Raw genomic sequence first — 14,957 nt, forward strand, 5'->3', positions numbered from 1 at the left:
TACAATTTTGTATTATTTAAATCGTGAGGTTGTTGTGAGAGGTTTCAACAGCTTTGTTTAGGTTCATTATCACTTCTCATGTTATGTTAACATTACTATAATTTTAAAAGAAATGTCGGGCGATATGCGATCCAGCACTTAGTCCATTTTTGTGGCACTATGAAGAAGGGTTGATCTAACTTCCCTAGACAAGCGAGAAGAATGTTCCTCTTTTGTAATCAACCATTTTCCAAACCGACTGATTACCAATTGAACGTTGCGGACTTATAATTCTCGAATGAAAGAGACTATGTTTTATGTAGATTGATACAATCTAGAGCACACATTCAGCGACCCTTTAGAGTTTTGATCGAGAAAACAAGCCGGAAGTCTAGGCGAGGCGAACAAGGACGCATCGTTTCAATAAATCACCATAAGGCTTCATCCCCTCGTCAAAAGCATTAGCTCCGGCGATAACGTTATTATCGATGGCGGTACGTCGTGAAATATTTCATTCCTTATTTTTGCAGAGTCTCAAGCCCTTACCCTGTACAACGATACCAAACTTGTACAAAGAAGAAGTGGAACCTACGGTGTACCTCCTACGGTGTTTCTGTTTCCGTTAGCATGCTAATCGAAGTGATTAGATTATGTTATCCGAAGCCAATCACGAACGAGTCAAACACGGTTACTTGTTTTTATATCAGTTTTGATTGCTTGTTTCCGGGATTTGCTTTCCGGTTCCGCCGGATGCGAGGTAGAAAAAAAAACTCCTTTGACTGATGAATTTCAATTTGAAGTTGACGAGGCGATGAGTAACATCTCCACAGAGCGTAAATTTTAATAGAACGATTAATGATTTTCTTGTAAGGCTCGTAAAATGGCAATAATTCGCATGATTGAGGCTTGCTGAACAGTTTGAACAGCCCATTTAACGAGTTAAAATTAAGATCTGAAGTAGATTGCGTAAAATGCGAGGAAGTTTCCCTTGGAAGGGCTAGCAAAGGAGAGCGAACGGAGATAAGGCGAAAAAGCAACGAGGGAGGAAAATCTAATGAAAACTGCCATGAATATATAATAAGGAATTTTGACTGTAATTTAAAAACCGTGCATGCTACGTTTCCAATTAGATGGAATATATACCACGTTCGTACTGTACCCAGACTTGGATAATATGAGCTTTACGAATTTATGTGTTAGAGTCCTACGGGAGGACTGACGGAATTAACAGTATGAGTACATGTATGAGATCTGTTGATGTTTTATACGATTGGTTTGCTTTTTATTCATGTATGACTAACGTTCACTTCAGACTAGCAGTGGTTGGCTTCCTTTGGAGCACGACTCTTAGAGAGTTCCATTAAAAATCGTGTTCTTTCAAAGTTGAAAGAGTATATTCTTCGGTTCCGTGAAAAAAAATATTCTGCTCGAGAGTAACCAAACTGTCAGTGAGACTCTTAAAACATCCCATGCGAAAGTCGATTCCAACAATTTCATAGTGAATTTTCTTGATAGCATATGAAAGTGGAATTTCATCTTGCCAGTTTCAAGGTAGACCTGAACGCTATTATGCAAATAAATAATACATTTTTGAAAGCATGCCAATACCGACGGGACCTGGTGGAGGCTTCAGATCCCAAAGGTTCTTGAAAAATTAGATGCAGATTCAATGATGATGCGAAAATATCCTGCTGATCTACACGCTCGGGCGATATCAGTTCGTACGAGCACTTTCTGTACCTGTTTGAGTTCCATGAAAATGGCTCGGATTCGTTAGAAGAAATAATTTAATTGTGGATAGGATGTTGTGCGTATAACAAAAAAATACGATTTGTCATTTTGCAAGTGCAATGGCTACGCTCCTAGGGCAAATAAAACACTATTAGCCAGACGTATTGCGTGAGGTACAACATAGTCAGGAAATCACGCAATCGAATCTAGACCTTCACAATTAGGCTATGTGGAGCTATATATTAGGCTATGTGGTGATTCATTCCAATGAACCAATCACAGTGAAAATGTATCTCGAGTTTGTTTGATTCTGGCGTAAATTTTCTATAAAACTTTGTTCTTTCCTAACATGGGATATAACAGATCCAATGTGTGAAGTCTTGTAGTAACTATTAACAATGAAACGATAGTTTCTCTCACATTTGGTTTTTTTGCTAGCAATCATCGTGAAACAAATAGTGGTATTGATAATAAAATTATACAAAAATATCACTTAATCCTCTTCTGTTGTTCAAAAATTGTCTGCTCTACCCTTATTGACGCATGTTGAGTTTTAAACAGTAAATGCCATTGTGTTTTTATCCCGAGGTAAAACTATGCCCTTTTGGTGCTCCCTGCATAACTCGCTGCCGTCAGTATATAACGGAGCGTTTTCGAGAATAAGTTTTCCCAGTAGTTAACTTGCTCTCGAACACGATGCGGTTGATCCTGACGCCAGTACTGACTGTCATATTGTATGTGCTACCAACCAGCTATGGCCAGTTGTTGGGAGTTACTATTGGTGGCATTGGTGTGACCGTTCTGGGAACATCCTCCATTATTGGCATTGGAGGAGGAGCCGGTGGCACCACAACAACTGGAACTTTGATTTCAACAACAACGGCAGGGGCAACTACTGCACCAACAACTACCGTTGCAGGCACTTCAACTTCAGTCAGCACGTCATCAAAATCCAGTACTTCTGCGGGAAACACAGTGGTATTCAACATAGGAGGAAGTAGGTATTCTGCATTTGCCAACACCGACCCAAGCTAACAGTTGTGTCGGTATCATTCTTATCATAATACAGACATTGTAACGGTCGCCTCGAGTGATCTGGCCACTATAACTGCCATATTGGCTTCTCTGCAAACTGCAAGTACAACTGCAGCGATGGCGACAACTACGCAGGCACCAACTTCGACCATAGTTACCACTACAATCGGTTCATCTAGCTCTGGCACAACTGTCGGAAGCGCAGTAACTGGCGTTGCTAGCAGCACTTCCACGTTGGCAGCACAATCTAGCTCTACTACGCCTTCCGGGATGTCAACCGGGACGCTGACAATCACCCTTAATGGCCAAACTGTTACACTTCTGTCGGGCAATTCGTCCTTGCTGACTATTTTGTTGCAAATATTAAACAGCTACTCTTCAGGAGTAAGTTCCCCTGCCGTTACAATTGGATCAGGCTCTACTACTACGCCACCTAGACGCACTACTAAATTGATAGCTTGTATTCGTGGAATTGGTCCTCGTGGTGGGAATGTTGTTTCCTCAGCTCAAGGACATCGTTTTCACAGCCACGAAAGCTCTCATCATCACCATCATGATCACCACTTACATCATGGGGATCGGCAACATCATGGACATGCTGTCAATGGTGCTTTTCCACGCATTCCACTATTTCCCTTGGTGCGTGCAATTGCTTCGCCGATAATTCGTGCTATTGCCAGACCGGTTGCTGCAATTGCTCCTGTGAGAAGCGTGAGGCCAGGATTCGGAGTTGTAGCCGGAGTACATTTTGGTATTGGTCAAAATAGATACAGTCAGTAAAAGATATATTCAAATGCATTGCAATATATTAAAGAATCCTTGTTAAAAATTTTTCGTGGTATTCGTGTTATTTTTTTTTCTTAAGGCTAATGTGTCATGGTTGTGAATTATTGATATACGATAAGGCGTAGGTAAAATGCAAATGGATTTTACTTGCTTGTTGTTGAATATTTAGCATACTTTTAGGCTGTTCGAATTTATCGCACTTGCAAAATACATAATAATTTCACGTTTAATAAATTTATAAAACTCACGTATGCCAGTGGAGGTTCGATTGATTTTTAAAATTAAATTTTTAATTTAATTATAAATTGATTTCCTGTGTGGCTACTTGTGTGGTACAATAGTGCCTTGTGACATATAAATTTGTTGTTTTTCGAATTCTTGTACTGCATTTCAGAAATCATTCCATGAAATTGGTTTGTTATTGAATTTGGTTTGTGCAATAAATAGAATGGGTCATTGCCTTCTGTTGAGACGAACTAGGTACAATCTACATGTACGTATTTTTAAGCTTCAATAATTGCTTACGGGGATACGCAGAGAAGGTGGTACACTTCCTGAAAGAATGAACTGCCGTAATAGCTTCACCAAGCAAATATTCTGCAGTGAATAAATATCCGGCATTCATGTTTGCAAAATTGTTTTTGTGGTACAATTTGTTTCGTGTTGCGAATGTACACAATGTGAATGATTATAACCGAAGGACTGCTATTTGCAAAGAAAAATACTTTTTGCGTACTTGTGCGTTGACGTATAAAAAGGGAGGTGTGTCTCAAAATTTCTAACTTAGTTGCAGCAGTGCAGTGGAGATATCAAAATGAACCTAATTTTCGCCACGTTCGTGGCACTTTTAGCCCTTACCGGGGACCTGTGCGTTGGACTTGGGATCGGTGGTGTAACGGTCGCTCCAACACTGGCTGTAACCGTACCGACGGTCGCGGTATCTATTGCGCCTGTTACTGTGCCTTCGGTGACGGTTGGACCTATTTCGGTGTCCGTTGCTCCAGTGACCGTTCCACCCGTGACTGTTTCCGTGCCAGCCGTTACAATTCCTTCGGTGACGTTGCCTGTAACAGTGCCATCTTTGGCAGTAACAGTGCCTACACTGGCAGTTACGGTTCCTACCTTGGGAGTAACAGTCCCAACACTAGGAGTTACGGTACCAACACTAGGAGTTACGGTACCAACCTTGGGAGTGACAGTCCCTTCAATAATTCCCATTCTGGCAGGAGTAGGGACTACTACAACGACCGCAGCGCCAACAACGACTACAACTTCTCCCCATACCGTCAGTTTTAACATCGGCGGTAGTGAGTATCGATTCCCGATGGATCCGCGAGAAAATATTTGTCGTCACTAAGGTACAATGTTTGTTACAGGCATTTTAGTAGTGGATGCTAGCGACATTACGACGATCCAAGCTGTAGTCCGTGCGTTGCAAGCAGTTCCAACAACTACTACTGTAGCAACAACAACCGCTAGTCCAACCACAACAACCACTGCTGCTACGACCACAACATCTACTGTGGCATCAACATCGACTGTTTCGTCTACAACTGTAGGAGCTTCTACTACTACTGCAGGCTCGACAACAACGACCACGGCGGGAACCACGACAACGGGCTCTTCTGCGGTTTCCATCTCTATAACGATTAACTTCAATGGAACTACGATAATTGTTGAGGCTAACAACTCTTCCTTACTGACACTGCTGACACAGCTGTTGAATCAGTTATCTTCGACCACGTCTACAACATCCACAACTGCGTCCCCGACCTTGAAGATAACAACTACGCGAGCATGGCACAGGCACCATCATAGTCACGAGTTTTTTGGATTAGGATTTGGAGGCAGAATTGGGTTAGGTGGTCCTGGAGGATTCCTTGGAATTGGAGGAGGAGTTCATGTAGGCAGACCAGCGGTCGCTCCATTTGTATCCTTTAACACACCGGCACCAGTGCTACCGCTAGTGCCAGTGGTTAATCCTATTGGTCTCATTGCCAGACCAGTGCTGAATGCTGCCGGACGCATCGTAACCGGAATTGGTAATGTAGCTGGAGGTATAGTGAATGGAATCAGTCAAGGTATCAGCAATGTAGTTGGAGGAATTGCAAACACTGCCAATTCTCTAGGAACAGCAAATGCGGGTATCTCTGCAGGAGTAGGATTGGGTGGTGGAATTGGAATGGGCGCTGGGCTCGGCCTCAACGCAAGGCTGATTGGTTGAGGTATTGGAAAAAATAAATAAAATGTGAGCATTCAAGCATAACATGTTGTAGATTCAATATATCACTATTTCTATTTGATGATCTTGTTTCTATGATAGTTTTACAATAATTCGAGTATGCACAAAAACAGCTATTTTTGTAACGTTCGACAATTGGTTTCATAGATGTAAATACATTGTTTAAAACTTTAATAACAACGTACTTGTAGTGAAATAACAAGTTGTTGGTAATTTTATTTCTTCTTTAACATAAGCCTTTGGTAAAATGGTGTATCTAAGAACATTTCCCCTTCTTTCTGTTCGTGAAGAGAATTAACGTATCTTTACGTATAAGCTTACATTCAATATGTATTTTAATGATATGCTGGTCTTATAATGTATACTAAATGTCAGTGTAAAAGCAAGCATTGAATGATAAAATTGTTGTTGAAATGTTAGTTCGATATTTTAAGCTATTTATTCATATTCAAAATATGAAACGATACGTTTGTTAATGTTTCGTGCAAGTACAAGAATCAATGAGATTTTATTATAATTCATTGCTACGTTTAAGTTTATAGAAAACATGGTAGCAATATTATTGTTCAACGAATTTTCTTTCAACAACCAAATGTTTTGTTGATACTATATACGTAATGCGCATTTTCGAAATAAACCCGACAATAAATATCTTTCATAGAACGGAAGATCAATTTTCGATCGTTCAATTGCTCAAGGTCGGTAGATAATCATTTCTTTTGATTGTTCACTGCAGACTGCGGCCCAATAGCTATGTAAAATACGTTGTTTGTTTTCCCGCTGTTTGTCTGTTTAGATGGCTGTCTGGTTATTTTCGCGCGTTTAGTATATAAAGCAAAATTAATCCTAGAATCGTTGTAGCATTCAATATCTTGTGCCGCACTTGAACGGAAGATAAGGATGAAGAGAAACATTTTGTTGACATTTGCCTTTGCACTCTGTGTGCTAACCAATCAAGTGCAGGCTCAAGCTACTGTAGCTATAAATGTTGGTGGAAGTAAGTATGGGACTTGATGGGAGTGTTTTAAAGTATAATATTAATTGTTCAATAACTCGTAACCCGTATTAAAAAACAGGTATTATAACTGTCGCTTCGAGCGATATAAACACTCTTCTGGCAATAGTAGCTGCTCTACAGTCGTCAACTACGACTGGAGCTGCCACAACGACTGTTGCCGGAGCCACAACTACGGTAGCAGCAGCAACAACGGCTGCAGCTGCTACAACGACTGCAGCAGCAACAACAGCTGCAACGACCACGGTAGCAGCAACAACTGCTGCAACGACTGCTGCTGCAACTAAAACTAATAATGGTGGTAAAACAACATTAGCTGCCACTACTGCAGCAACGACGGCTGCTACCACTACAACTGTTGCAGCTACAACAGCTGCCACCACTACAACTACAGTTGCTCCAACGACTACTACTACCACTGTTGCTCCAACGACTACTACTACCACTGTTGCTCCAACGACTACTACTACCACTGTTGCTCCAACGACTACTACTACCACTGTTGCTCCAACGACTACTACGACCACAGTTGCACCCACGACTACTACAACTGTAGCCACTACTACTACCACGGTCGCTCCTATCACTGTAACTGTTACCGTTAACGGAGCCACAGTTACCTTGTCTTCCACCAACAACTCCCTTGTAAGTGTTATTCTTCAAATTATCGCGAGTCTAACAACTACGACGACTGTAGCACCGACTACAACGACTACGACTGCGGCTACTACCACCACGACTGCTGCAACGACTACTACAACGGCAGCTACTACAACCACAACGACCACTGCTCCTACAACGACGACCACTACGGTTGCTCCGACTACTACCACTACCACGGTAGCAACGACTACTACAAGAATTCCTTGTCATCCTCATCCACATCCTCATCCTCCGATCGGTGGTTTAGGAGGTGGATTCGGAATAATCGGAGGACTTGGCCCGTTAGGTTTTGGATTGGGACTCCGAGGCGGCATTGGTGGTATTGGTGGATACGGAGTACCACAAGTAGGAGGATTTGGAATCCTTCCTGCCGTTGGTAACGTAGCTCGTACTCTGGTGGGTACTGGGTTGAATGTTGTTGGCTCTGCTGCAAACTTGGCCGGAAATGTTGTTGGTTCTGCTGCAAACTTGGCCGGAAATGTTGTTGGAGCTGTCGGCAATGTAGCCAATGGTGTTCTCGGAGGATTTAGCAATGCTGCCGCTGGAATTGGCGCTGGTTTAAGCAGTGGATTGAGTGGAGGTCTATTGTCAACCAGACTGAATACAGGACTGAGTGCGGGACTTGGCGGTGGACTTAGCAGCAGTATTGGTAGCGGCTTAGGTGGACATCTGCATGCTGGCGCTAGGATTGGTGGAGGATTTGGAGGTGCTGGTATCGGTGGCGGAATACGTGCCGGAATCGGCTTCATGGGATGAAAAAAAATTATATGTTCAAATGAGACCATACAATCTCTATAATATAATGTGAGCATCGAAAAAATAAAGAATCCATGCAAAAAAAAAAATTGGTTCATTAATTTTAGTCATAAAACATTAGAACCAACGTCGTTATACTATGAAAAATGTGTGGAAAACGTAGTCAAGCATTTGTTAAATATCACTGTGCAATCTGCAGTGGATAAATTAATTTATAACTATATATTCCACTAAAGAGGCAATGAATTAGGTTAGACACGAAAATATTGACAGTATTGCAAATAGGTTTGATCACGTATTGCAAAAGTGTTACATTTATACATAGATATTAATTTTTATTTTTTCATTACTTACTTATTTATCAGGCGCTACAAACGCTTACCAATTTTATCATTAGAGATTAGAGATTAAAGATAGATTGTTAACATACTCTCAAACACATACATAATCCGTACTCCTTAATATGAAAGAATAATCTTATTGTACGATCAATATGCATATGTATATTAATATATTCTTCCAAGAAAATTTTGAGGAAATTTGTTCGCCTGTTATTCTGGTGCGAACTCAAGTTTTTTAAAAACACATGTATTCATGCCAAAATAGTTGCTCCTTACAACAGCTTATAATAGTTTAAAAAGAAATTGATTGTACTTTAAATTGAGTTCTGATCGGTAAGGGCGACGGTCTGATCAGCCGAAGACGGTACATCGTTATTGACGTGATCGGATTGTATATTTTCACGAACAGTTATCGAGACTATAATGACTTTTCATTCATTAGTCGTACTATAACAACTGTCTAGATTGTGCAAAACAAGAGTATAATGGATCTGATTGTCAGTAATGACGATCGCCGAACGCGTTGTTTAGCACGTGTTATTTAAGTGTAAAGAACGTGTTTTTCTCCAAATTACTTGTATATAAAGAACGTCTGGATCCTTAAACATTCAGAACCTATCTTTCTACAGCGGTCGTATAGTGATCAATATGAAGAACTATTTGGCCACTCTGATACTAGCCGTGTGTCTTCTCACCGGCCCTGCCGCGAGCCAAACGGTATCGATAAATGTTGGAGGAAGTAAGTGAAAAGTGTTAGAAGTGAGTAAAAACCGAAAAAAAAATAATTCGGAACAATTTTGGAATATTATTCTAGGTGTTATAACTTTAGCATCGACTGACCTATCGACAATATTAGCGATAGTAGCATCGTTGCAGAGTACTACAACAACAGCAGCTGCTACTACAACGGTGGCTACAACTGCTGCTACGACCACGACAGCAGCTACTACTGCTGCAACGACCACGACTGCAGCAACCACTGCAGCTACTACTGCAGCTACTACTGCAGCAACTACTGCTGCAACCACGGTAGCAACAACTGCAGCTACTACCACAGTTGCAACTACTGCTGCAACTACTACCACAGTTGCAACTACTGCTGCTACAACAGCAGCTACCACTGCAGCCACAACAACAACTGTAGCAACTACTGCCGCAACAACCGCAGCTACAACTGTTGCCACGACTGCTGCTACCACCGCTGCCACAACAACTACAACTGCCGCTCCAACGACCACGACTACAACTGCTGCTGCAACGACTACCACGGCCGCAACAACAACTACAACGGCTGCTCCTATTTCTGTTACAATTACTGTGAATGGAAATACCATCACTGTTGTGGGCACAGATCCTACCGTGGTGTCCTTGCTAACTCAAATCTTAAACAGCTTGATCTCTACAACAACTGTTGCTCCAACTACGACCACTACTACCGCTGCCCCAACAACCACCACCACTACTGGTGCTCCAACAACTACCACCACTACTGCTGCTCCAACAACTACCACCACTACTGCTGCTCCAACAACCACCACCACTACTGTTGCCCCAACTACTACTACTACTACCGTTGCCCCAACTACGACCACTACTACCGCTGCCCCAACTACGACCACTACTACTGTGGCAACAACGACTCGTGCTTGTGGTATTGGAATCGGTGGTGCAATAAGCATCGGAGGACTCGGAAGCATCGGTGGAGGCATTGGCATTGGTTCGAGCGGAATCGGTGCAGGAGCTGGCATCAATCTTGGTACAGGGCTTGGCAGCATTGGTACAGGATTCGGAGCAGGAATTAATCTAGGAACTGGCATTGGAAGCATTGGAACAGGACTTAACACTGGTACTGTGATCCGTCCGATTGGATCACTTCTGGGCACCGGATTGAACCTGGCAGGTTCAGCAATCAATACGGCTGGTAACGTCCTCAATACTGCAGGAAATCTAGTTAACACTGCAGGCACCGCCGTAAGGGGAGTCGTAGGAACAGCTACTAACGTACTTGGTGCAGCAACGAACGTGCTTGGCAACGTTGCTACTGGGCTTGTAGGAGGGTTGACTAACGGTCTGCAAGCAGCCACCAATACTGGTGTGAATATTGGAGGAGCTCTTTCAGGAACCAGCGGAATCCTTGGTAGTCTTACAAATGGCCTAACAAGTGGGCTTACGAACACTGCTACCAGCGGGCTTACCAAAACCCTTACTGGCGGTCTTACAGGAGGACTTTCAGGTGGGCTAACAGGTGGACTTACAGCTGGCCTTACGAGCGGACTTACGAGTGGTCTGACCGGTGGCTTACGTTTCGGAATTGCTGGATAAACAACTGAGATTTATGAAAATCTAACCCTCATCTTGACTGAACAGTTGGCGTTTTAATTTTTATTATTGGCATGCAATAAAAGTTGACCTATTTGGCAGAATGAATTTTTAACAAAAAAAAAATGTCCAAAACCATACGACTTATGTGTTGATTTTTTGAAAATCTGATAAAATTGTGGTACATCAACGTCTCATCATTGATATACTACAAAAGAGAGAGAGAGAGAGAGAGAGAATTAGACGAATAACGAGGGACTTGGCCACTTTCTTATATTGATTCATCGTGCTAGTAAAACCAGTTCTTTTACAGATCGAGCTTAGTTTGCTTTGCGCGTTTGGATGCGTTGTGTGATCTCTCTTCGGTTGATGTTATCATGCCACTTGGCCTTCTCTGGTCCGGTGTCAATGCAGGCGAAGAGTCGACAATTGCATTGACACCGGTTGTGACGAAATATAACGTGAGGCGCCGCTTAGTTTAAAAACGGCGTGCCGTAGAGTTGGTTATTTGTTTAACGACACCGAGTGGAGCGATTGGATTTTAAACAATATGCAATTATGAAACGACTCAATACTGACGGTCTCTAATTTATGTAGCCACTCGTTACGGTATCATCGCCATCAATCGAGTTTCTTACAATCAACAGTTTAATATTATGTCTTCGTGATCCATCGGTTACGTTAGATTGCATATTAAGGCCAAATAAGTACGCCATCTCGAATAACACATGAATGGGATATGTTAAACTAAACTTATATGTGTCAAATAAATCCATGATCATCTTTAGACAACAAGCCGAAAATGTGAAACTATTTAAAACCATTGGTTGTTTTCAACATGAGTATGTGAAAATTGTTGAGAATGATGGATGTAATATTAGAAACAATTTTTTTGTTTGATATAAATTATTAGCTGTATAGTAAACAATAAAATTACAACAATAGGTAATAATAATTATGAATGTCAAACTTTTAATATTTTTTTCTTTGCTGCGTATTATTTTGAAAATCGGTTCCTGCTTAATTGAATACTCTTTACTTGTTAGATTGCATGTGGAGAAAGCCAAAGGACATTTATTTCATTTCCACTAACACTTACCCGGCGGTACTTCACGAAGTCTGCTTTTTCTAATTCCGTAAAATTTGTGCTGATCCCCGCCGGGAAGGGAACATTTTAGAACTGTGGAGGATCGAAACAAGCTTTTTCAATCGACTTTACAAGCTTTCTTTGTGCTCGGAATCCATTACTGCAGCATTAATACCTGTCCAAAAATGCCCAATGCTGACTGTAACGGACCAGTTCGTGGAGCTTGCCTGGACGCTTGGATATTACTGCGAACCCTTTTTAATCTTTCCAATTTATCACCCCTTTTGTTTTCCCGCTCGGGACGAACGTTATATTGAATTAGATGGGAAGGCGTAGGGTTCCGGTAAAAAATGCTGTAAAAGCGGCTTCTTGCGGCGAGTTTTTTGTTCATAGTTCGAGAGGGAGATGGTTTAGATCCGGTGATGCGGACTAAAAAGGGAATATTTATATTTTTGTCTGATGAATATGTGATATTTTTTGGTTCCCACAATCTCTACGTCACACAATTGAGAGGCGATGTTTTGGGACATTTTTGCGTTACTGTTTTGACGATTTTTTTATCAACACGTGTGTGGTCCGATGTGAATGTACTGTTGCATTGTATTACTTTTTGTGTTACTTTATTGTTCTGTACATATGGATTCAGGCTCTTTTCCGTTAATATTTGTATTTTATAATACTACAATGATGTTCCACATCGTAGTTTTAATAGTTTTGTGTCTTGTAATAGTTTTTAGAAAAGATAAAACTCTTGTCTTTTTTTGCGAATGCTGAAACTGCTATATCAAGATGGTAAAATTTCCACCGATTCATCAACATTATAGTATGTAGCAATTAGCAAAAATGGAGAATCAACTGTGAAAAAAAGTTAACCTTGCATCAACAACATTTCAATGGAATACCTCATTCTTGCAGGTGCAACAAAGTGATGAAGCGTAAAATAAATGATGGAGCTATTAGTAGCAAAAACACGGCTTCCGGTGTTCCTGTTCCTTTGTTCTAGTTCGGTGCATAGCCTTCCGACGTGTAATTAGCAGCAAGAAGCAAAGTTTCGACGGGACAGATCGAAAACTTGTGCACAGCCCGCCAAAATATATCCCGACCATCGCAACGAAGTAAAGTGATGCCAAGCACCTCGTGTTTGCCAAACGGGAGCGTCTCCGTGGCCACCACCGTTGAAGCCAACCGAGGCGCGAATAATGAAGAATAATTAGACTTTTAGCTGGAAGACGAGTTCCGCGGCAAGAGATGTGCGCTATTTTAAACTAATCATAATTGAATCAATTTCATCACACTACTGCACTGTTGATGGCGAAGGCATCGTTTCGCTGGGATGGTTGTGGTGACTCAACGATGGAAACCCTTCAACCGTCTGATAAAATTCAACAGTTAGTAGCGAGCTTGTTTGGTGAACGTTTGCGAGAATGCGCCTAATCATTGTCCATGTCTCTCAAGTGGCTCCAAAAGAAGTGAGTTTAAATTCTACGAATCGCAGAACCAAACACGCTAACAGATAGTTTTGTGCATGACAAACATCTGCTGAACAACTGGGATGATTCGGGGCCATTGCTGACGTTGGTTTGGCGTGAGGTTGGCATTTAGAAAAATATCTTTGCAGTTGAAATTGCATTCCAAAAGGTTTGAATATTCTTGTACTAAACGCCAACACTTCGCTTTCGATCCACGTCAAAGATTTTGGAACTCTGAAACCTTAGAGCAATCTCCGAAACAAATAACGTATGCCTCAATAGCCATGCTACACACGAGATTGTTTGTTTTTAATTGTAGTCCCTACAATTGTGGAAGGCCAAATGTGTCCGTTTTTGCTTGCAAATGGTTAGGATGGATCGATGATGATTTGAGCAAAACACTAGTTCACTGCTACGGAATTCAATCTCACGTTATTTCCCGATCCAAACCGATCGATCCCTTTCCGCTTAAGCCGAAGGGTGATGGTTCGATTTACATTCCATTAATCACACCGTCAGGATAGGTCGAAAACGGTAACGATGTACACACCGTCCGCTCCTTTGGATAGTGCCATTGTAGTATCTCGATTCAACTACGTGCACCTTGACAGGACGAGATGCTGAGAGTGATTCTGTGTCGTCGCGTGTACATTGAAATTATCAACCGTGGAGCGGTCCTCGGGCCAGAGGTGGTGGGAGCCAGGATTATGGTGGAAAGATTCAAAATCGATTTATTTTGTTGCTTGTTAAACAGATTGTTTCAGTATCCGCTTGAGGACCATCCGCATCCGGTGGATGCTCGAAACTCGATAAAAAGTCCTCCGTCGGGTGTTTAGTGTTTGTTACTTGACACTTTCGTGTAGTCAGATGAAAGAAGGTTGTGTTCGATTCCGACATCCACGTTTGTCTTCCGTCTAGTCGAATTCGCGCCACACGTGTCACGTTCCGTTGGTTAACCATTGTTGTTTCCGTCAAGAGCCACATCAAACGAACGCCTCGTCTATTTCCCTTCGCTTGTATGAACCGTTTTCGGGTGATGTAAACCATTTGCACTGGAGTAGCAGCCCGTGGAAGCGGGATAAGCGAATGCTAAGCTGATAATATGGACGTGCTGAACAAAAAAAAATTCCCAGTGGAATGTGTTATGCAACGGTTATGCTAACGAACTTTAAGCTGTTTATGTTACCGGGCAATCAGGTTAAAGAACCGACCAACCAAAGCGGATATGTAAAACATTTTTGAATTGGTTGTAAGAAGCATTGTTTTAGATTTTTTCAGCAAGAATGTAGGATAAATGAAAGAAATTTCATCAAATATTCATGTTCACGTGATGTGTTTTCTGCTTCAAATAACAGTCCTTTGAAGTAGTTCGGACATAACCTCATGATACGTACTTGAACTACTTGATATTATAATATGTAAACTATCAATAACTTTTTTAAGAAATCATTCATGATCTCAAAATAATGAAAAGAAAACAAACGAATAGAAAACAAATAAAGAATTATAAATAAACAATGCTCGCAAACCAAAC

At 41.5% G+C, this 14,957-nt stretch overlaps 3 protein-coding genes across 3 annotated transcripts; all 3 read left to right on the forward strand.

The window, feature by feature from the left end:
* The first annotated feature begins 2,406 nt into the window (after positions 1–2,406).
* On the forward strand, positions 2,407–5,755 carry LOC128721209 (uncharacterized). The gene is made up of 3 exons (XM_053814935.1): positions 2,407–2,707; positions 2,780–2,863; positions 4,977–5,755. Exons 1-3 carry the CDS (start codon positions 2,407–2,409, stop codon positions 5,753–5,755), a joined length of 1,164 nt encoding a protein of 387 aa, XP_053670910.1.
* A 473-nt stretch (positions 5,756–6,228) lies between these two features.
* On the forward strand, positions 6,229–8,207 carry LOC128721215 (mucin-5AC-like). The gene is made up of 3 exons (XM_053814942.1): positions 6,229–6,240; positions 6,635–6,770; positions 6,850–8,207. Exons 1-3 carry the CDS (start codon positions 6,229–6,231, stop codon positions 8,205–8,207), a joined length of 1,506 nt encoding a protein of 501 aa, XP_053670917.1.
* A 989-nt stretch (positions 8,208–9,196) lies between these two features.
* Positions 9,197–10,870, forward strand: LOC128721221 (mucin-5AC-like). The gene is made up of 2 exons (XM_053814949.1): positions 9,197–9,287; positions 9,363–10,870. Exons 1-2 carry the CDS (start codon positions 9,197–9,199, stop codon positions 10,868–10,870), a joined length of 1,599 nt encoding a protein of 532 aa, XP_053670924.1.
* The last annotated feature ends 4,087 nt before the right edge of the window (positions 10,871–14,957 follow it).

The sequence above is a fragment of the Anopheles nili genome, chromosome 2, assembly GCF_943737925.1.
Source record: "Anopheles nili chromosome 2, idAnoNiliSN_F5_01, whole genome shotgun sequence".
Lineage (NCBI taxonomy): Eukaryota > Metazoa > Arthropoda > Insecta > Diptera > Culicidae > Anopheles > Anopheles nili.

Excerpts from the sequence above, each read along its gene's own strand:
- LOC128721209 (XM_053814935.1), top strand. The coding sequence starts at position 2,407 with ATGCGGTTGATCCTGACGCCAGTACTGACTGTCATATTGTATGTGCTA. Across the intron at positions 2,708-2,779 it reads GGTATTCAACATAGGAGGAA|ACATTGTAACGGTCGCCTCG; the intron begins GTAGGTATTCTG and ends ATCATAATACAG. Across the intron at positions 2,864-4,976 it reads TGCAAGTACAACTGCAGCGA|CAACAACTACTACTGTAGCA; the intron begins TGGCGACAACTA and ends TGCAAGCAGTTC.
- LOC128721221 (XM_053814949.1), top strand. The coding sequence starts at position 9,197 with ATGAAGAACTATTTGGCCACTCTGATACTAGCCGTGTGTCTTCTCACC. Across the intron at positions 9,288-9,362 it reads ATCGATAAATGTTGGAGGAA|GTGTTATAACTTTAGCATCG; the intron begins GTAAGTGAAAAG and ends ATATTATTCTAG.
- LOC128721215 (XM_053814942.1), top strand. Across the intron at positions 6,771-6,849 it reads AGCTATAAATGTTGGTGGAA|GTATTATAACTGTCGCTTCG; the intron begins GTAAGTATGGGA and ends ATTAAAAAACAG.